Source organism: Camelus dromedarius, chromosome 6 (genome assembly GCF_036321535.1).
Source record: "Camelus dromedarius isolate mCamDro1 chromosome 6, mCamDro1.pat, whole genome shotgun sequence".
Taxonomy (NCBI): domain Eukaryota; kingdom Metazoa; phylum Chordata; class Mammalia; order Artiodactyla; family Camelidae; genus Camelus; species Camelus dromedarius.
Window position 1 is genome coordinate 39,369,510 of NC_087441.1, and position 23,329 is coordinate 39,392,838.

General features: G+C 37.5%; 1 protein-coding gene across 8 annotated transcripts in view; it reads right to left on the reverse strand.

The window, feature by feature from the left end:
* Nucleotides 1-3,999: 3,999 nt before the first annotated feature.
* Nucleotides 4,000-23,329, reverse strand: part of DSE (dermatan sulfate epimerase) — a 120,376-nt gene continuing 101,046 nt past the window's right edge. For 7 of the 8 annotated variants that reach the window (XM_064486753.1, XM_064486754.1, XM_031456198.2 and 4 more), the window contains 4 exons: nt 14,891-15,144; nt 11,065-11,304; nt 8,748-8,955; nt 4,000-6,690 (listed from right to left, as the gene is read on the reverse strand). In XM_064486753.1, the coding sequence (XP_064342823.1) occupies nt 4,932-6,690; nt 8,748-8,955; nt 11,065-11,304; nt 14,891-15,144 (2,461 nt within the window). In that variant the 3' untranslated portion in view covers nt 4,000-4,931. The remainder of the gene's footprint in view (nt 6,691-8,747; nt 8,956-11,064; nt 11,305-14,890; nt 15,145-23,329) is intronic. The other variant, XM_031456201.2, reaches the window with a different exon arrangement.

Sequence of the window (23,329 nt, forward strand, 5' to 3'; positions counted from 1 at the left end):
TTGACACAAACAAGCCAATTGGCTCAGCAGAACCACAAGGACATTCAGGAATTGGCAGTAGGTACCTCTGAGAGTGGGAAAGCATTGGAGTGGAAGATGGCCCCCTAGCGGACAGACTACACTCAGACTCCAGTGGGAGAGGAGGCCTTGACTCCCTGAGACTGAGGAGAGGGATTCTGGTTTAAAGACAAAGAACAGCTGAGTGGAGGCACTGTAATCAGAGGACATGTTAAATGTCCACTTACCAAACAGTGAGAGCCCCAGTCCCCTTCCTCCACTTGACTTTGAGAACACAGGCAGTTAGGCCTATTAAACAGCTCCCTCCTCCAGCATCCCTCCCCTGAGCTAACTAGGGAGGAGACTGGAGACTTTCTCTCCGGTTAAAATCGCTCTGTCCAAGAGAAAACCTGGTAACTTTTCAATGGCAGCACCAGAAATGGGAAAGACATGCCTTCATGACTCTGAGGAAAAGTTATTTCCAGACTAGAATTGCTGGCTAAGTGGTCAAGCAAGTGAAGGAGAGAATAAACATTTTTTTCAGAAATGGAAGGAGGCAAAACTTTATTCCCCACTCATCCTTTGTCAGGAACCTCAGGGAAGACATGCTCCGCCAAAACGAGACACTAATGAAGAGCAAGGAAAACACGGGGTTCAGGGAACAGATCTACACAGAAAACAGGCACAGAGAGTCCTCAGAATGATGGAGAGAGGAGATTTGAGGACAACCGACATGGAAGGAGGGCCCTAAGAACAAAGAGAACTGCCAAATTCTACCGATGTGATTGAACAGAGTGAGGAGATTCACACTAACATTGGAAAGCTTGGAGGTGAAAGGAAACTGCTTGACAACTAAGCACACGAGAAGAAGAAATAATCATTAACTCATTAGCTCTGGGGAAACCCAAGTTGTATATGAGAGGAAGTAGGAGAGTAGGCTACACGCTACACTGTGAGTCTTATTTATATAGTTTTAACATGTAAACACTGAATACTGACTTGGCCCCAAATTATGATAGCTCTGTTAGAAGGATGAGGGTGAATGAAACAGGTAAGAAGGGGAAGATGGATAAGAGAGCTAAAATCCTCCTTGTCATTGGTAGGAAGTTTTAGAGCTTAACATAAACAAGGACATAACAGACCCAACAGCTAAGATAGTCAGAAATTGGTTACTTCCGGGAAACATGAATCAAGAGTGAGAAGAAAGAGGGCAGGTTTTTAAAAACACAAGCCTTCTAGTACTGTTTTAATTTTTAAATCGTTTGTTTATAACTTATACCAAAAAAAAAAAAAAAAGGAAAGAAAACTTGAAAACAAAAAGAAATTGCACAGCCAAGAAAAAGAACGAAAAAGTCATAGTGCAACTTCATCAACTTTTACTCTTCATGTGGTGACTGTATCTTGCTTAATAGAGTTCGAAATTATTAAAATAGAGACCAAAAATTATTTAGACTATGTGGTAGAATGCATGATTTCTCAGTCACTTCCTGAAAACTTGTCAGTACTTCATTGATATGACATAGCATAAAGCTTGTATCTAGCTGAAACGCGGCCGGGAAAAATAGGTCATCTTTGCCAGTAAGCTATAAGCTGCAGAAATTGACCTCTTTCAACATGAACACAAAGAGGAAAGATCAAGTCACTGGGCTTTGCCAACAGAAATGAAGTGAGCACAGGAATAAGCAAAGACCAGCCCTTTTTGCTTGAGCCCCAGTCTCCTCACCTGCAGATTTTGGAGGCTTAATCAGATCATTTCAAGTTCCTTTTTTAGCACTAAACTTCAGGTTAGACCTTCACACACCTCCCTGTTTTATTTCCTGTATGAATCTATGACAGAGGTGACCGTCTGTCCTACTTCTCCTGGAACAATCCTGGGATCTGTTCTTTGCTTCTCCTTTAACTCTCAAAAGTGCCCAGTTAAGAAGATAAATCACATGGCCCTCCCGCCCATGACCATATCTATTTTAATCTGCTTTTGTGTTTCTAAGGAAAAACATGAATTTACTTTTTAACCTACAAATATGACATTTCATAACTCGCTTTCTCTTAAAAGTTTGGACAAATTTCCAATTCCTTTGTGGTAGTTTCTGAACCATCAAATTTTTTTTAAACAGAATAAGTTACCATATAAATTTTTCTTCTTAAAAACATTATTCAGTGTGTATAATATTCTGTTAAAACTATTTTATAATAACCTTAAAATATTTGGTACTTCTTAAAAATTATGACCAAAATCTTTGTAGAAGAATTAAAGTCAATATTCTAGGTGATAAAACAGATTTTAATTATTAAAAGCCTGAGAATGTCTTCCACTTGACTTTATTAACAATTGTAACAATGATCTCAAAAGACTGTTCTCTCAGCATATGATGGGTCTCATTCATTGTCAAGGCTGTTAGAAACTGATCAGTTATCAACCAGGGAATATGCCCCTTCCACTGCACAGACAACCTCTGTATGCTCATGTTTCCCAAATTTTCTTCAAGATGAGGACTCAAAGCCCTGCCAATCCCCTGAACAACAGCTCCCATATTATCCAATGAACCTGAAACCCTCCTTTCATAGTGAGCAACACTGAAACAGATTTCATAATTAATTACTCAGTTTCAAGAGAGATTTAATATTTCTTTTCTTGAAGATACCAAGAGTTCCTTTGTTTTATTCAAATATGCACTATCCCTGATATAAAACACATCTCATTATGAAGAGCTGTCATTTGCCCCAACATTTTTTTAACTGAACCATTTAAGTCAATGACTGTGGAAATTTCTTATTCTTTTTCATTGAAATACTTTCTTAACACAAGACCCATTAGAAGGGGAAAAAAAACCTATTTAATTAATTTTGTTTTAAAGATACATGATTACCATATTTTAAAAAATTGCTTTAAAAATGAGCTGATGTGTTACACTAGATCTTGCTATAGGGACTAACTTCTTGTCTGCCCCAACCTAGTGAAAACAAAAGGAAAGCTGGATTTGGCACTGGCTCGCACCCTTCATCTCTATGAGAAAGTATGCTTGAGTTTTTGGATCCGAGATCAGGTTTGCTTGGTAGCCTCAAAGAGCAATTTATCTTTTTTCTCAAAATTTGCTTTTGATCATTTCAGACAATTCATCCTTTTTGAATGAGAAATAGTAGAAGACAGGAATGTGGAATGAGGTTAAGTAAACGGAGAATCTGTCACATAAAGCAAGTTTAAAGCCCTGTAACAGCATCCATGCAGGACAAACGGAAGCATTATTCTTTTGAAAACATTATTCTTTTAAACAGTGTGTAATGACATCCTCCCTAGAGACTTCTTCCATGAAAGAAAAAAAATACTTCCTCAGAAGTCATTTTCTAGATTCCCAGTCTAGTGAGGGAAGCACAGTGAAAAGTCAGACTTGCGTTTTCTTTAGGAAAGAAGGTTCAAAATTAGAACTGCCAAAGGGGGCTCGTAAGTTTCTCCGTGTTCTTGTTTTCTGTTACTTACCGGTATTTCCATGAATCAAAAGACAACTAAAAGGAAAAGATCGCCATTACTGCCTTAGACCAATAAATCAGTGAATGTGTTCTCCTTGTAAACCTGAGCCAAACATATTTTCTGTTTTCAAGGGAGAAATATATGACTATATGACTCAAATATGCTAAATATAAGATAATTCACTGTTAAGTTCCTTTTAAGTATATCATTTTCTTACACTGAAATGTCACACTGTGGAATATGTTTCCAGCACTCCTGTGCTGCTGTTACCTCCTGAGGACTTAATGGAAAATAAACATGAAAATTTTATGTTTTAAAAGTTTGGTATCATTTAAATATCAAAATTTTGCTTTTATTTTAAATGTTTAAAATATGCTTAGACAACAAAAAGGTAAATCAGCATAGAAATTACTTCTTTCAACTCAAACTCTACTTTATGTTTAATTAACCCATGCCCAAATAAACATTTCTCTTCAAAGATTTCAAAATTGTTGCATACATGTTTAATGTAATGGAAAAAAGAAAGACACTATAGAAAAATTACAATTATGATGTTTATTTAGCAAAATAAACTTGAAGAAAGGTTTCTATTAAAAAAAAGTAAGAATCATATCCAGATTTTAGCTTCCACATCTTCTTTGGTATTGATATCAACATTCAGGATACAAAATATTTTATTTTGAAGTTAGTCATTGGGTCTACAACTGTTTTCCATAGAAGAAAAATAGAAAATTAAGTTACCTGTAATAGTCTTATTTATTGAAGAATGGTTGCATAAAAGTGGTCAATTATGTGTGTGCAGAAACCAGCATTATCAAGGAAATATTCATTCATAGATAAATGTTTTCTACTGGAAATATATCTTCAGTTTTTAATGATCTTCTGCCATCATTTTACTATGTTATCTGAATAGTAATCCAATATGCAGATGCTGTTATTCATTTAACTAATAAATGACTCTCCAAGGAAGCTGACACCACCATACCAGGACACATCAACGTTTATTTTCAACATGACTACACCATTAAAAAAATTTTTCCATATTTCTCAGAATTGTGTACCTCAGTCTTTCCATAAAATAGAATCTGGAGATTGCTAATAGCATTAAATTACTATTAATAAAATCCAATTCTACCTAAGTTTTATTTTTCTCTTAAGAAGTAATATTACTGAAAAACCAAACTTTTGTTTCTTCTAAGAGTAGTAGCATGCGGACTGCCAAGCTGGCCAAGCCAGACACTTCCAGAAGCATCAACAACCAAGCTCCTCTGATTGCCCTGATAAATTCTCTGCCTGTACCAACACTGATTTCTCCACGTCCTTGCTTTCTTGTGTAAAAATACTTTCCCCTTAATTTGTTAAAATGAATCTGAGGGAAAAAATCTGATAACAAACTGGGGTAATGATTTTTTTCTTTTTTGCATAGACTTGTGACCACAAAATGATCAAGCAAATTATAGCTTCAGTGCTAACACTGTGACTGGGAACAAGAAGAGTACAACCATAATAAAATACAGCTATCTATCAGAAGGACTGCGTAGAGACATCTTTGGCCATGTAGGCTCTGGGCCCTCTGGAAATAAGTCAGTTGCATTGCCAACATGACAAAGAAAATAGCAATGTTCAGAATCAGAAACAGTCTGGTATACGAAGCAGACAGTGCCGGGGCTCTGCTGCGAGTAGTTGTCACCATCCGAGCCTGTCCAAACCGGCCTTCCATCAAATCACCGTTTTTGTGTTTCTCATACGTCACATCTGCAAAATCTAAAAGGTCTTTCATTTCTTCATCTTCATCTATGGGCAGCTCCTTCTGTGCCAAAATCTGAGCTTTCTGTCGAATCTTTTTTTCATTGACTTCAATCTGTGCAAAAATATCAGGGACAGTATCCACAAATTGATAGCGTTTGCCAACCCTTCGGTTTTTCTTGGACTTGCTTTGCTGCTGCTGCTGCTGTGAGATGGCAAAAATCCTGTCGATGGCCTCCTCAGTCTGCCTCTTATCTGAAAACCTCAGTAGGCGCTCAGCAGTCTTCCTAAAGCTGGCTGTGTTCCGGACTCGGGACAGGATCTGCTTCTCAAGCAGCTGGAACACTGGCTTAAAACGCTGCAGGTTCTGGTCCACAAGAGCAGCATAGTCCTTCTCCTCAGGGATGATGGGGCTCTTGATGGCTGAACTCCGGTCAAACAGAATTTTATGATGGTCGGCAATGACCTGTGCAAAGGCAGACTGTCCTGTGGTCTCACCTGTCCACAGGTAAGTGGTGTAGGCGTGCTCACTGGTGGCTATGAACACATCCAGTTGTTGAGCGTCTCCGTGGATGCTGAAGCTCTGAACATCGACGGATGGCCCTATGAAGAGGTAAGCTGCCCTGGTGATGGGACTTCGGAGGTGCATGGTGACATTCACATAGTTGGTCCCGTTGTAGGGATAGCCCCGGGGGTACGTCACTGAAGCAAAGGTGCCTTTCTCACTGTAGCCGGTATCATCCATCCAGTACATTTTATAGAGGCCATCTCGCTGCCTGATGAAAGCCCCATGGACTCCATCTATCACTGTCTCCTCAAAAGGAAAATCCACATTGTGAAAGAAGCTTGCAGCTGTCTCCAGGGGGCTGTCCTCTCCCAGGTGTATCTGATCCACAAGAAGGAGAAGCTGCGGGTGCAGGAGGATCAGATTCCTCTCAACGTTCTTCAGATTGAGCTGGGGGTTGTAAGCTCCCACACCCTCTCCTCGGATGAAAACCACCCCATTTTTCTCCACTGCAGCAACCACTCTCCCCTGACAGCTAGCTGCCAGGTCATGCTTGTACTTAGACCACTTTGATGAGCAGTCTTCTGTGACCTGACCCTCCCAGGGAGAAAAGCAGCTCTTGGACACAGCTGGGGAAAACATCAAAACGTTGTTGAAAAAGGTGTACTTTGGCCCGTAGAGAGCCTCAGTAATGAAAGGCACACCATTGGGAGCAAAAGTAAATGAGTTTTGATCAGGATGTTCATGTCCTGCATTAAAGTTTCTCCAGCCTTTGATCCAGTCTTTGTATTTGTTTCTGTGGACAATGTCATATATTGCACGTCCTCCAAGTTTTCCCGACTTGAAGGAAAGGAAAGATCTATTGATTTCTGCAGGCAGTGCACTTCCGTAAGTCACAACACCCCAGTCTTCAAAATAATGCAATGTTGGAGTGCCAAAATCTGGAGGGGGAACAGACTTCAAGTTGGCATCATACCTGAAAGAATTCATTTTTAAAAATTAAATGGTTTTCTGATAGACGGAAAAGGAACACATCAGAGGCGTGATGCCACGTGGTAACGTGCCTGGAGGAGCCAACACACAAATACGACCCAGAGCACTGGCAGTGTAGACTGTATCAGAGCCATTTCTGCAGACACCCCTGTATAATCAGCATGTGTAGTGGAACGCCCTTGGTGATGGGAGAGCAGTGGATCTTTGCAGCTGTGAAGGGTTTGAGCCCGAAATGACTGCTGCTGATAATCACTACATGGACTTTCCTCACTTCACAATTTCAGAGCTGCCACCCAAACGACTGGAGCTCATAGAATTAAGCACTTCATCCAAAACTCTAGGTGAAGGGCTCCTATTCCAGGAAACCCCTGTTAGGTTTTGGACTCTCAACAATCCTTGAATGGTAATGAAGTATTGTTCTACAAACAACAGATATTACAGAGAGTTTGGTAGAGTACTTCCCCCACTGCCTGAGAAATAAATTTGAATAGAGCTGAATTTCACATATTATATAAAAATTTCCTGCCAATGTTGCATCTAAGACTATAAACAGTGAAATTCAGGGAGTGATCTGGTACTAGAGGACTATGACTGTGCCCACCACTCTCTAGCCCAGATCCAAAGGTTTTGTTTTTATTCTGCAGATGATGCCATGGTTTTTTTTAAACAATAAATTTCTTATTTTATGATAAATGTTCAACATCAAAATAATACAATTATTAACATTAAACTTTCACAGTGATTAAGAACACAGGTTTTGGTTCAGAAAGGCTCCAAAAATACTAATGAAGATGACTGTTCACTTTGTTTGATTTGAGACAGGTTTATATGACTTGCTGCTCAAGGGAAGAAAGGCAGACCCGTATGAGCTTTCAGATACTTTTTCCCTAAAGTGATCAATCACCTATGGTACAGTTAATCTTATCAGTGTTCGATTTTGCACTGTTTTGTCTGTTGTTCTGGAGTCTCAGTTCCAAGATGTCAGAATTTGTGTCTCTACTTCAGTCTAGTATAATGTTAGCTTAATTACCATGATTTAACAAATCTGGATATTAGCTGTACTGGCCAACTGTCTTTCAGTTTTTGGTCTGTTTTCATATTCCTATAAAAGGAGATTCTGAACCAAGTTAGACTTAGCATTAATCTGACTCCTATAGTCAGCTTTATAGAACTCTCTTGGTTGTTTATTTATGGGTAAGCAATTGCTTCATACCCCTGAAAGGAGTCAGGAATGGTTACATATTAATATATGTAGTTCATCTGTGAAAATGGTTTTTTTAAATGCTGGTTAAACTGATAGTTACCCAGTTACCACTTAACTATTTTTTTTCCTCCTAATTGAATTTTTTAAAAAAAAATGAAAATCAAACCATGGAAGCTTACTTTGGAGTTGAATGCAAATTTCAAGAGCTTGAAACAACATCAGGGATTAGTGATTAATCAGTTTCCTGTAATTTTTATTTTAATTTATTGGATGCCAACAATGTATTTGGCAGTACTTAAAAAAGGAGACCCTGGCTTCTCCTTCTAGGCTTAAAAGATTAAGGCAAAAAAATTACATGGTTCTTTTATTATCAAAGTGAAACTGTCAAATACTGTCAAACACTTTTAAATAGTTTTGAAATTCAGTAACAGCTTTGCTATTAGAAGATTATAATGCTCCATTTACCAAAACAAAACAAAATATTTTACTACCTTTTTGGGGGCATGATTATCAGAATAACCCAGTCAAAATTGTGTGGTTACTCTTCATATGATTTCAAAAATGATGTAAATCAAAAGATACGTATCTGTGAAATAGTGTGAGCTTAGGACATCTCTAATAGAAGAAAATAAAAAATTGCTAACAGTAATTATATCTTAAATGGAAGGAAGTGTTTCAAACACTGAGATATGAACGGAATTGAAGCTGTGAGTACTTAGGTGGCATGGAGAGAGGGTTAGAAAGTACATTAGACTGGTTTTCTTTTTAAATGCAAAAAACTAGCACATTGTACCCCGGGTGCAATTTCTCTTTAAAGCCAGTACGACGTGTCGTACCAGAGAAATTCCGTGTGAAGAGTACACCAGCGCTGCCCTTTGGATGGTGTCCCTGGACCTTCCAGCACACGGTTCTTTCTGATCTGGTCAGCCAACCAGTTACCACTGCCGTTACGCATGACAAATTTGTCCAGGAACACTAATTGGCTTTCTGGACCATAAAACCAGTTGTAATTTGAGTCTGCAATAGCCACAGTTCTTTGAAACCCTGGGGAAAGAAGTTTGACAGAATTAAGATAAGTTTATAATCGCATACTTCCATGAAGGTCTAAACAATGATTTTTCAATCCTTGTTTCAAATTAAGACTCAATTGTGTATCTTGGAAGAAAACAACAAACAAAACCATCATGCCCGCACTCTACCCTAGACCAATTAATCAGAATCCTTCTAAAAGTCTTCCACAAAACCTTGTGTGCAAATTTGTACTTGTTACATGGCAACTTGTCATTGGTAATGAGAATAACTTTTAATGCTTTCGTATTCTGCCACCTTGCTAGTTTTCCAATGTCCACTTTATGTGCAATTATAATTGCATAGATACACGGGCTATCCATTCTCTTGTGCACGGTGAGCCCCTGAATCTGGAATGAGCACTAGCTTTCCCACCAACTCATCCCACATCCCAAGCCAAGATAATAACATAAGATGCTTCAATCTGGCATCCAATACAGCTGGAGCTATAAGGCGTATGGGAGAAACCGAGTATCTATAAGAAGAAAACTAAACACTTCCCAGAGAAGACCCTGCCAGTATGTACTGTTAGAAGCTGAAGAAAAGAGAGAAAATGCAAAGATCATACTGGAGTAGGCCAGAAAAACAAAAGCAGGTAAGACTGGATATGCTCCAGGCGTTCTTGAAAGAGAAGTACAGGAGAAAACTGTGGGTCAGACAGGAATAATTGTGACCAGAACAGCCATCATAGAGAAAAAAAAGAAATGCTGAGAACAGATTGATTTAACACAGAATCCCTTCTAAAAACGTTATCATGACTATATTTACATAAGTTACAGCTAATGATTTTGCTTCTACCAGTTTAGTAAATGCTCTTCCGAGCAAATCTTACTATAAAGTGTGATTTTCTGAATCGTCTACTAATCTGTGGGCTCCTTGAAAGCAAATAATGTTTTGCTACTCTTTGAATCCTATGCCTGCTGCATTGCCTGGCGCATACAGGTTCGATAAAGGCTGTTGAATTAATTGGCACAAATACATGAATTCTCCTCTTAGAGGTGATCATACTGACTTTTCCAGCTTAGGAAGTAGCCACATACAGCTCACAGCGGACACAAGCCCTGATGTGCCCAGCTGTTAGGTCTCAGATCAAATTACAAAGCACTGAGACCTCTTTAAGGTTCCTTGCTTTAGATGGCCTTTGTTTACCAAGATGAACTAAAGGAAAAAGGCCTCTCCTGCATGTTTAAGAATAAGCAACAAAACAAAAGTGTTCTGAATTTAAACTAAATCTTAATATGGTTCTTCTGCTCTGCAGGATTTTTGGGGGGTTGGGGGAGATAACTAATCCAATAATAGAGATTCTATCCAATCCATGAGTTTACAACCAGAGCAAAATGATTTAAGTACTGGATTGTTTGCTGTATGTCTAGAATCATCATGTAAAAATTGTATTTCATTGGGGGAGGGCCCATCATGATGAAAATTAACCTCCTAAACTTTTTCTAACACCTTAGTCCTATTTAGAAATAAGGAGAGGAGTTAGAAATTAATTCTCTCTCTCTCTCTCTCTCAACTATATGTATATAGTTGCCAGTTCTCTTTAAAGGCTAAGCTACACAGCAACAAAAAGCTAGAAGTTCCATAGAAATTCATTTTTTGATTCGTTTTCTATATTTTATACCATTTCTTTCAATAAAATATGTAAAGAAAATACTAAACCTCCAATTTAAATACGTAGGTGTAATCTTTCACTTTGAATCATGTCTGTATAGTTTGGAAGGAAAAATTAAAAACTAAAAAATAAAATAGGATTGGTTGGGAATCACACATGAAGGAAAATTAACATGTAATCATAAGTGTTTATGTTTTGTTTAGATTCATGAAAATGAGTTTGTATATGTACCCGTTTGCATACTTACAATAATAAAAGCACTACATTTGATCTATTATGAGCTAAGCTTTTATAATACCTAAGTTACAAATCCTCACATTAGCTCCCAAAATGTTTTTGACTATATATAATCCCTTTATTCCCAATATGGCTCAAATCCCACACTTCCCTTCTTCATCTAGCCCATCTTCATAATCAGAAAAAAAATTACAATAGTTTAATATTTTCCCACTTCTGAGTCCTCACTGTACCTGGTAGGATGGTTCTATACATAAAAGCAAAGTGTTGTTTAAGCCATGGGTGGCCAAAGTGGTTGATGTCAAAGTGCCTCTGAACGAGAAACATATACTGGAAGAGTGATCTAGTGGTGTAGCTGCCATACGCAACTCCTTCATAGAGGGAGCCATCTGTCACCTCTCGGAGCAAGACCAGAGACTTCTCCATGATGGTCAGAACTTGTTTGGTCCATAAGTAAGCTTCCTGAAGATACCCTGAAGAATAGAAACACATGGAAACAATGACTAAGGTCGTAACGAAGCATGAATAAAAATATGGCCAAAAAAACCCTCTGAGTTATCTGACTCGTTTATATTACAAATTGCATTTTGTAAACTTCTCACTTATTAGTGCTGTAAATAACATCCTGCTAATCCAGGTGTATGATGAGTCTGTGATTTAAGTTAAGAAGTTCCTGAATATAGGTCATTTATTCATTAAATAAAGATAAACCTTTAAATAAATATCAGTCATTTTATAATCATTAATGAACTGAAACCACATCACATCTAAGATTAAAAATTGTACATACTTTATGTTTGCAAGAAAAGATCTGTATATTGAGACTTTTAATCAATTTTCCTAAAAATACAATTTGAAAAGATTTTTGAAGTTTATAATTTTATAAAACATTAACCGTTATTTTACTTAGAATTTGTAATAAGCTGTAAATACTATAAATTAAATGGACAGTCATAGATTTGTTCTCTTATTAGAAGACAATATCTCATTCTTTATATACTTTTAGATTCCATAGGATCAGAAAAGGCAGCACAGTGGGGTGGAGAAACCATCAGAGTGACAATCTAGACGTGACAAAAATCAACTGAGAGCCCCAAATCTACCAAAAATGAGATACACAATTTTGTTCAAGCAATTCTTCAACCTACCACATTTTTCAATCTCCCCCACAGAAAATTAAAGGTCTAAATTTTTTATAAAATTCTTTTGACTCAGAAATGCTACCTTTCTGTAATTCTTGTGAGACCAGCATTTAGGCAGCAGTAATTCCTCACATTTCATAACATTTATAAATTTACACAGCACTGATCATAATCTTACTTAATCTTTTAACAACTCAATTATGCGTTATTGCTCCAAGATTACAGAAAGGTTGACTTGTCCAAGCCCTCTGGCACATGACTAAAAATGAACATAACTTTGATCTGAACTTAGGTCTTCAGATTTAAGGTTTGTTCTGTTTACTTGTATTTAAAACACACAGCCCCTAAGGGTAAAATTACGTTCACTGCCTCCTAATGTGAGTGGACTTTTGTTGTTTTACTCCCATAGGCATGTGTGTGATCATCAGCGCTGAACACTCTACCACGTCCTACCAGGAATGCTGGGCATGGGGGCTTCCAGAGGCCCAGGTACCCCCAGGTACCTCCCAGCCTAAATCCAAGGTCCCAGGCTAGGTAAGACCCAGCTCTCATCTCATGGGGGCAGCACCACTCTCAGGTTCAGCCGTGCAGAGGTCACTGCTAATTGTGCACTGGCTCCTTCTTCCATCCACTTCCGCACCTGACATGCCATGCATGGATAGTTTTCAATTTCCAGTCTCTAGCCATTAGGGTTTAAAGTCCCAATCATCTTTATCTTTTTCCTCTCTACATTCTCCATCCCCAACCAGACACCAATGGGGCATTTAAAATCAAGACTGCTAGTCAATGCCCCCCAAATAATCCATTACTTGGTTCTCCTTATTTTTTCCTTATAAAAACCCTATTCTGGAGAGATGAGGCAATGTCTACCTTTGTAAACTTCAAATCTGTCAATACAAGGTATCAATATTGTTGTTATTGACGCTATGCCTTGCATTTTTTCTTTCATCCATACACCTTGCCTGGAATGTCATTATTTTCACTTATCCATATCCTATCCATCTTTTAAAGTTCCATGAACCATCTGAAACCCACCTAAAGCACAATATTCTCTTGAATTCAAACTTAATACTCATTTGATATTTAACTGTAACTTCATGATACCCCTCATTTCATTCTCTGGTACTGTTAAAGTATTGTGCAATCATTCAAACATTTCACATCTGTCTTCTTTCCAACTGATTTGTAAACCACATACATGTGATCCTGTGGGCCCTGGGTACCAAGCCACAGACAGGCTTAGCGGAACAGAGGGAAAATTCTAATTCTCCCACTGTTGAGATTGCATGTGAGTCCAGCGGGAGCTACACCTGACTGAGCTACCTCAGTCAGTATCTACAAGGCTGTCCTGAAGAACAGGGAATTATTGAAACAGTGTGGCTGGGGTAGCTCCTAAAGTTTGAGTGAGTATGCCAAGAAAGCCGGGGCTGCAAGTCTGATCATTAACAGAGATGTGAGGGACCAGAGATTCCACTCCTTCTGTCCCATCCTCTTATAAATATATAATGGCTCTGGAGGAGTGGATCCCAGAGCAACCCACAACTTTCACCAGAAGATAAAGGGATGTGAAAACTCCTGGCAAAGAATACACATTTTGATCCAATCTGAGCCAGTATTTTAGGTGCCTGCTTTTTATCTGGAACAATTTTATTTACTGTGAAGAATGAAGAAATAAGCTCTATTCCTGCTAGTAATAAATTAAATTTTTTATTTGAAGAAATAAAACTGTACTAGACTAAAACCCAAGACCCCAGGCTGAGATTCAGCTCACTCTAGGCTTCTTTCCACCATTTCATGATGTTGTCTTTTCACAGGACTTTGGATTTACACATGGTTTGATGGTAGGTGTTCACGTGGCTTACATTTTGACTTTAAAATTTTTGTTTGTTTTATAAGAATGGGAGAAAAGGGAGATAGCATGAAAGCGCACCCTCTTAATCAAGCTTTCTTTAAGATACTATAAATTGAATTTCTATTCTGAGAGAGTCAAAATATAGTGGAAAGAGAATGAAACTAAGTTTGGCTAGAACTGGGTCCAAATTCCACCTACCTTTTATGGTTGATGTGAGAATTAAATGAAATGTGGACAAAGATTATCACATGTCATATGCTCAATTAACTTTACTTTAGTTTCTTTTCTTCTAAGATCTAAATAAAAGTGATGGCTGATGTGACAAGAGAAAAAGCTAGGCTTGGGTAAAATCTGATGCTGGATAACCTACAAAATGCTCACTGAATTCTTTTAGGGAATATAATTAAGAGTTAAACCTTTTCAGATTTGCCAGTTACGAGCATATATTTAACATTCTAATAATTCACTTTTCTTAAACACAATCTTATTTAGTCATTTATAGACTTCCACAGGAGTTGTAATTAAGTCAGAATTACAAAAACAAAGAAAATGCATTATTAGCAATTACATAACACATTAAGGCAAAGCAGCTATAAGAGCCACAAAAGTCAATTCCAAATTTGACCTGCATGGTCTAGATTGATTGTTTTAAAGTCTCTAGAGAAAAAAAAAATAGTGGTGTAATGATACACATCTGTACGTGAGGAAAATAATAAACCATCTATTCAGCTTTTTAAAACCCTATTTATCCAGGCAGGCTGCCTTCACTGTCAAAAATCTTTGGAAAAAGGAATATTCACCACTGATCTTATGTTGTAAGGATATGGCTTGGGACAATGAAAAGCCATACTTAAATAACCTGCAGGCTAATATAACAAGCAGAAATGAGGAAGGAGATGCCTGTCACCTCTCCAAGAGGCGCCCTGGCTATTATTTCATCTTAGGGGCTCAGTTAGGCCCAAGTATGAACATGTACTTAGACTAGTTACATAAATGCTTTCCTTACAACATGGTAACGACAGCTGATGTCAGCTCGGGCATCCCCGCGGCTGTGTCCACACGTACCTTGATTCATCAGAACTAGGCTTCCTGTGAGCAAGGCCATGCAGTTGGTGGGCTGATGATTGTGCAGGTACTGAAATCCCCATCCTCTCCTGTATGAAGTTTCATACATGTATCCCGAGGCATTGGCAATCACTTCAAGAAACTTCTCCTGCTGTGTCTTGCTCAGGTAATTGTACAAGAAGTCATAGGCAGTGGCAAAACCCACCAAGGAGTGAGCAAGTGGGACTTCATCCCAAGGAGCATCTTTCACCAACCTGTGAAGGGAAATACGCCACACAAATGAGTGCCACAAGGCTCCCAGCCCTCATCACACTCTGTAAGGGTCTATTTCTCAGAACTAAAGGATACAACTGAAGGTATAGTCCAGGAGGTTGAATGACACAATAATAGATTTCCCTCCACATTAGACACAAGCATAAAGTCTGTCTAATGTGAAAATTACAGGGTTAATACTTTTCTCTCTCCAGCTTCTGGCAACATCAAGATGTAGAGAATTTTTACTTTTGATTTTTTTTAACTCTTGATGAGAGGTAGAAGAATATATTCAAAGAGGTCCAAAGCACATAACATGTAGTGGCAGAGCAAACTTCGCTGGAGTACCACCCACTAACCAGCACCCACCCTCCCGTTTCTAACTGCATTAGAGTTTTCAGTTCTGTCCTATGGCTGCTGTGCTAAAACAGTCACACAGGTATGAGCATCCCGTCTTACTTCCCACGGGTTGGTCAAGGTGAAGGTACTGTGCTGTGGCGCTCAGGACCTCTCAGTCTAGACAGACCCTCTTGGTCAACGCCATGATGAGGAGAGTGACTAAAATGCTGGTGTAAGCGAGAGAAAGGAGCTGATTCTAAATCAGAGTTCTGCATCTCATTCCTTCTCATAAAACAAACTGCACTTCCTCTAAGGTCCTCCAAATACTTTTCAAGGAAGTCTAAGTATTAATCATTCTCTAGGAAGCCAGATTTCTGCTTGCTTTGCTCTATTATTCTGCAAGTAGGTTAACAGTGTGTGGCCTGCATTAAACAGGAAGCTTAAAAAGGATCTTTCACAATCACAATTCTACAGAATTACCCTTAAAAACCCTCCATCTGTTCAGGATGTATTTAAGTAATCTCTAAAAGAGGGAAACAAATGAAGAGTGTGCTGTACTTGTGGGAGGTGGAAGAAAGCTCTCAACTAGGGATAAAACGAAAGCTTACCATTTCTATGCCAGGGCCTCTTTTGGCAAACTAGTGAAGCCTTAGCCTCCTTCTCAGTATGCTTTAAAATTCATAAGATATAACACATAGGGACATAAGCAAATATGTTACTATAAAATATAACTATCAGCAGAGATTTTTAAAAATTGTGATATATGTGCTTCTTTATTAAAGCATTAAATAACAAGGTTTAACGGCAGGGACAGTAACTATGATAGTTTATAAGTAGTAATGAGCATAAACAATATTTTGAGATGTATACAATAACTGTAGGTAATGTGGAAATATCTGTGACAAAGTTACAGTTTCTCCTGATACTGTCGGCTACCTATATTCGTAATTTGGGAGAAATGCTAAAATTTCGGTTAGAGTTAGTGAAAATTAAGATGAAATACTTCCCCCATACAATCTCCACAGACCCCAGGTTAAGAATACTTAAGAGGGTTCTGAGACACTACCTCTTCTAGACTGTGTTCCTCCTTCAGGAGTTTATATTAAAGATCTGATATTCTCAGTGAGGCCTTCTCTTCTCACTCTGTCAGAATTTCAGCATCACCCTCCAACCTACAGTATCTCATTTGCCTTCCTCACTTTTTTGGCCTCTTAGCATTTATATATATATACACGTGTATGTATCCCCTACTAGAATTTAAGTTCTACAAGCGCAGGGTTGTCTTTTCTCCTCTATTGTATTCATTGTCGGATCCCATGATTAGGGAATCATACAACAGTGTCTGGCACACAGTAAACCCTCAAAAAATACTTTTGGAAAGAAAAAAAAATGAAGGAACAAGCATATAAAACTAGGCCACACGACTGACAATATGTGACCATTAGGAAATCAGGTATTTGGAAGACTCCTTTGGTATTTAGTAATTTAGTGTATGGTTAGCTGTGCTGGTGACACAACCTGGTACTAAAATGACTAAGGCTGATGAACTTCCTAACCAGTTGGTCGCAGACAAAGCCATCTTGCCAGGATTTGTTGAAAACAGACTGTGAGGAGTGTGAAGTCATTCCCTACTTCTAAGGGAAAAAACAGCTCACACTGCAAGCTCACGGCCAGGGAGTTAGACACACCATCCTCACTGACTTGTGATCGGTGAGCCAGACAGAGAATCCAAATCTTTTGTTTCCTGGCCCTGTCATTTACCATGTCACGATACATCTATAAAGGACATACACGTAGCCATGATAAAGCTGACATCAATGAACTGCTGCCATCCCCTGAGCCCTGAAATGTCTGATGCACCAATGAACTTACTTTTGTAGATAAAAGACACTTACTATAATTCTTGTCCTTTGGGAAATATTACTGTGCAAGTTGTTGAGAAAATTTCCAAGCTCCCACATATAGTTGCTTATTCCAAGCAGTTTCCAAGTCAGCAAAATACTAGGGCATTGATTTAAAAAAAAAAGTTCATGGTACCATCAGGTGCACCACTCTACCATTATGAAATCTGACCTGTAGCTACATTTCTAAGAAGTTACCTAAATCCTTTCCCAATACATTCTTAACCAGCTTCAGATACAGAGTAACTATGGATACAGAGTATCGTGGAAACCAAAGGAAAATTTGTTTCTGGCTCATGGATGGCAGCAAAGGAACTATCTTACTCAATGTGATCCTGACTAGTGGTTACTAAATCTACTTTTAAAAAAAAGTACGCTTACTGATACATCATAAAAAAAGATACGGGTATTAATTTATGAATTTTATCTCAGCTTAAATATCTACATGTACACATTTACCAATCTTTTGAAGGGGAGCTAAAAGTCTTTTCTTTGACTATAGGTCTAGAGATCAGTGTCATTGTTCTTTCCGGCAAAGAACACACACATCATCACAATTCCAGCCTTGGTTTCTTTATAACATAGGAAGAAATTAAAGCTACCTGTTGAAGGAATGTAGAATCCTTCCAGACTTTTATGAGTTTCTTTCCTAAGCTTTTACTAATCTCATCCATGTCAAATTATGACAGCAATTTTTTACAGTAAGTCATTCCAAAGCATTTAAGTTGGCTTTGGAAACATTAACTCTTCTTTTTTTAAACTCACATTTATTCTATTTATATATTATTAAAATTGTGTGATTATAGATATTAGTGAAAGTGGCATAAACTGGTCTGAGAAAATATACAACTGATATTTACCAAGCACATAATTCTACCGGTGGGAACAGAAATGAATGGCTATCGTAGAGGGCGGCTCACAGCCTTATGCTCAGCATTCTCTTGAGTTGCTGCCAGGTACACAGGGAATGAAGGTTAATTTCATTGGCAAGTCAGTTAAGAGGTGGTTAGTTAAGAAGATTAAATAAGTTAAGAGAAGGTTAGTTAGGAAAATTTTTACCATATTCCTCCTCTTATAAGCTATACTTTCTCCCCTTAGAGGGCTTTCTTAAAATAAGGTTCTTGAATCCCTGGGGTCTCTGAGACTCTTTTAGGGGATCCAAGGGTAAAAAGTATTTCATAATAATATATAGTTGTTATATGTTGATATTTGCACTGGTATGCAAAAGCACTAATGGGTTAAAAATGCTGGCACCTTAGCAAGAATCCTGGCAGGGGCAATGAACTGCTCTAGTAATCCTTGTATGACTCTGCTTATGACCGTGCGCTCAAAGTTAAAAAAAAAAAGCCAGTTTCACTCAAGAATATCCTTGATAAAGTGGTAAAAATGGTTAATTTTATAAAATCTCAAACTTTTTAGTACACATCTTTTTAATATTTTGTCTGATGAAATGGGAAGTTTGTAAAAAGCATTATGGGTAACAAAGTGAGTAAGTAATGAGGAAAAGAAATTGTGCATTGAGTTGAGAGCTAAACTAGCTTCTTTTTTTCATGAAACATCATTTTTACGTGAGAGAATAACCAACTGACAAATTACAGTTTTTTAGCCTTGGGTATTTAAGTGGAAGTTTTCTTGAAACAAGGAACAAGGAAGCCTGCCAGTTCAAGGAAAACTGAAAGCCTTTGTTAAAACAAAAAAACTTGAGCTTTCAAGTGAAAAAAAGAATTTTGGAAAACTTGTACCACTACCATGAGCTTAAAAGCTTACCAATTCTTAAAGAATTTTCTGATGAGGTCAGTTATAACAAATTTGATTTATTTTGCATTGTATATCTAAATGTGTCAACATTTGGAAAAGGGGAATAACTCAGCAGATAAACATTCGGAATAAAAACGGCATGATAGTGCAAAACCATGCATAGATAAAAGATCCACTATAAGTGGAAAACATGCCAAAGGATATTTTTTACCAATTAAAAGATATGAGGAGTTCATTAACATGGGTTCGGATCCCACAGTGAAACTAACTTTTATGATTCAGATTCCACATAAAGTTAACATTTATGAAACTGTGACTTGTCAAGTTCTAGTACAGTATCAAAGAAGACTATCCACAATTATCTGAAAAGACTCTTACAATACTCCACCCTCTTCTGTCATATGTGTGTGTGAAGCTGGACTGTCTTCATATATTTCAGCCTAAACACTATATTGCAACAGACTGAACACAGAAGCAAATATGCAAGATTTGCAAAAATGTAAAACAATGACCTCCTTCACACTAAATGCTTTGTCTTCAAAAATCTAGCTTTTAGTTTTTTTGCTAAAATTATGTTAACTATGTTAATATGGAACGGATTTTTTTAATGATCAAATAACCATTTCTCAAATTTCTTAGATGTAATTTCTAGTATGGTAAATTCCAATAGGTATAGCCCACATAAACAAAGCCCTTTGATTTCGATGTCCTCATTAATTTTTAAGAGTGTAAAGAGTTCTGAGTCCAAAAAGTATAAAATCTACTGCCTAGAATATTTCTAAAGGTGAACTTATGTGAAACAGCATGATGTGCACACAAAACCAAACGATTAATTGCCTGGGCTGGGGTGCAGGGTGTTGGTGGGGAAAAGCATAGGATTCATCATGATGTGCATAAAAGGCATATCATAAAAAAATCTTTCCAAAATTTAGTAGCTTCATTAATACAAATGTTACAACAATTTGACATGAATAGACTGCTTCCATCATCATAAATGCTTCTGAACTATTATGTACAAAGTACAACAGCAGACAATCTAAGGAATCTATTACTTAAAATTTAACAGCTTACTTGATGAAACAATTATTTTAAAAAGTCTACTGACAATGTTACCATCTAGTTTTCTGTGCATAGATTTGAGTTTAAAATGATTATATAATTACATTAAAATTTTTCCATATAGTTTTAGTAGATACATAGTCTGTAGAAAATTATTATCTGTGAAAAGATTAATACTTAGTATTACAAGGTTCACAGGCTACTCTATGTATAATATTGTTTATGTTCTTATATTTAATTTACCACAAATATTGTTAAAATAAGTACTTGGAATAACAGAAGTTCTGTATTTAACATCTAAGAGGTGTCAAGAGATCGCTGATATTTACTTAAATGAATCAACAGAATATAAAAAATAAATACTAGAAACAATGGCACAACTCATAACTTCCTTTATAATGTTATTATGGTTGTTATTCCTGTTCTTAAGCACTTTTTACAGCTTAACAGTTTTAAACCAGGGTTTTCCACATTATGTAACTATGTTTTGAAGGTCATGATTTGATCCATGGTATAGCTAAGTCTATGTGTTTTCAAAAGTATGTTTAAATGAGGCTCTACTGTTTGCTAAAGCTTTCCAAAAAGCAGAATCTCAAAACAATCCTTCTTTTTCTCATTTTGAGATAACACATAGTTTCATAACCCTATAAAAGATTTACTTAGTAAATTCATAAAGGAGGAGATTCAGTTTAAAAACCTGGTTTATTTTAGACACTAGATACCTGTGTAAATATACGTTTAAAAGAAAATGAAATAAGCTTTTAAGGAATTAAGAATTGAAATGTGGAACACAGCGATGAACGCTTCAGAAACCCCCAAGTATAACTCGACAGGGTAGAGCGGCCCCAACCTCACATCCGCCAGCTCCACGGCAGCTGTGTCTACGGCACACGAGCTACATCTCTGCCTACAGCGTGTACTCGGTCACACCACCAAAATATGCCAAAATAAGATCAATTCTATTTTTAAGATGTAAATCAGTCTGTTCATTCTAAACGTGTCCTGAAGACAGTAAATCTGATAGACAGTCATTCAGTGCTCAGCCTTTGTGTGCTTGGAAAAAACCTCGGAGAAGTTGGGAGAGTCAAGTATTACCACCGCTTTTAAAAACATGATTAACGGCAGTTGTGATTCATCTTTTTTCCCTCTGTAAGTTAAACATGAAAACTAACCATGAATGTTAAATGTCAGTAATATGTTATTTTGTAAGTAATTCCTATAACTTTAGCCAAAGGAAGCGGATTTCTAACCCATGTGGCCTCGCTGGTGAAGTACAGCAGGACCTTGACAGTGATTTGCCAAGAAGAGCATAGTAAGCCTGGAACAGAGAGAGACTTGATCTGGGGGCCCTAGAGTGGGTAGCGAGCTATCCAAGGGGCACATTCAACTGAACTCTGGCCTGGCTTGGAGTCCATATTCCAAGTGTTTGATCAGGTAGCTAAAGAGGGGCATTTTCATCATCAAGTATAAACTATTCATAGTAGGGAGGAAAAAGAGAAGTTGTACTTCATGTTAATTAAGCACATAGTGTGTGCCAAGCCTTTTACGTACTTCATTTAATCTTCAAAAATCACACTAAGTATTACATTCCCATTTTATAGACTGTAAAAGTGCTATTTGGATAGGGAAATTACTCGTTCAAGATCACACAGTTAAATGGTGGAGCCAAAAATGGAATCAGGATTATCTGAATCTAGAATTGTTTTTACTTCTTCCTCGTGAGAGAAAGCACTGCGCTTTCAAAGAAAGTCACCAAGTTTGCAATAAGAACCCATCTAGAAGTGCTAGAGACAGAGGGCCTACCAAGAGCGAGGAGGAAGGGCACTGATGCTGAAATGCCACTCAGAGGTCCAAAGCCCCGCCGTGTTCCTGACACCAAGACAGAAACAGGCTGAGATGTGGGAAAAGAAGCAGACGTGAGAGGAGAGAACACGATACTGTGCTCCTACGGTAGCTCAGGGCGCACCGAAGGAACATGTGATGCAATCATGGAGCATTCCTGAAACAACTGTTCCTCTCCCCACAGACCTCTGGGGAGCCTGGGGTTCCTAGCGTCCTGCTCCAGGGACAGCTGGTCCAGGGCCTGGTGGGCCTGAACCTGCCTGCTGCGAACCTTCAGCCGCTTACACTAGCCAGGCTAGAGACACAGAAACAGACAATGAGCTTTTCTTTCCGAACATCTACTTTGCTCCCTACTAGACTACAATTGCTAAGAAGGATAACAGAATGATAGAATGGGAATGAATCTTATATCAAGACATCTTCAGGGAAAATAACCTATCAACCCTGAAATGCAACAGACCATTTTCTTCCACAGTTTATATTTCTATAGTCATTAAATCACTAGATTTAATGGAGCACTAAATTTCATCTTAAAGCTATGGATTCAATATTCCAAATATTAAATTCTAAAATACAAAAATTTAGGTCAGTTTGGCCCCACTCAAGCAGAATACTGAGGAGTAATTTATGCAAAAGCAGAAACTAAAAAGAATATTCTTTTTTTTTACTTAAAAGAGTATTCTACAAGCTTCATAGAGAAAATGAATTAGTCTGAATGTCAAATATACCAAGCTAATGTGAATAAAATGTATAGTGTTGTTAAATGGGAAAAGACAATTATTCCAATGTTTAATTCACTGACACAAAGTCCTTTTATCTAAATATCCAAATATGCCATCCAAGCATAATCTATTTAAATGGAATCAAACAGCATTCATAACTGTAATCCCTTTGTGCTGACCAAGTGTGCTTTGGGCTAATGTCCAGCCTGAAAAAGGTAAGAGGGAGAAACACAGTAAGTAAGATGATTCAAATTTGATAACAAGACCTCTGATTTATTAGAATGGCAGGGCTCAAAGGACTAGAGTTTAAAACAGGCTTACCTATCAAATTCTAGTAACAAATTATGAAAGAATTTTATAATGGAGAAATTCTGAAACCTGGAATACTGAAAGCTTGGTATTATATGTGTTTAACATGCTTTACATTTATATGAAAAAAGTAAAATATGTTTCAAAAAGTTAACTGAACAACTTATTGATGTCATCACTTCAGTCAATGATTATGCAAGCATCCAGTGATCATGTGAGAAATAATGCTTAGAAACAGTCAATTTGATTGAAAGAAA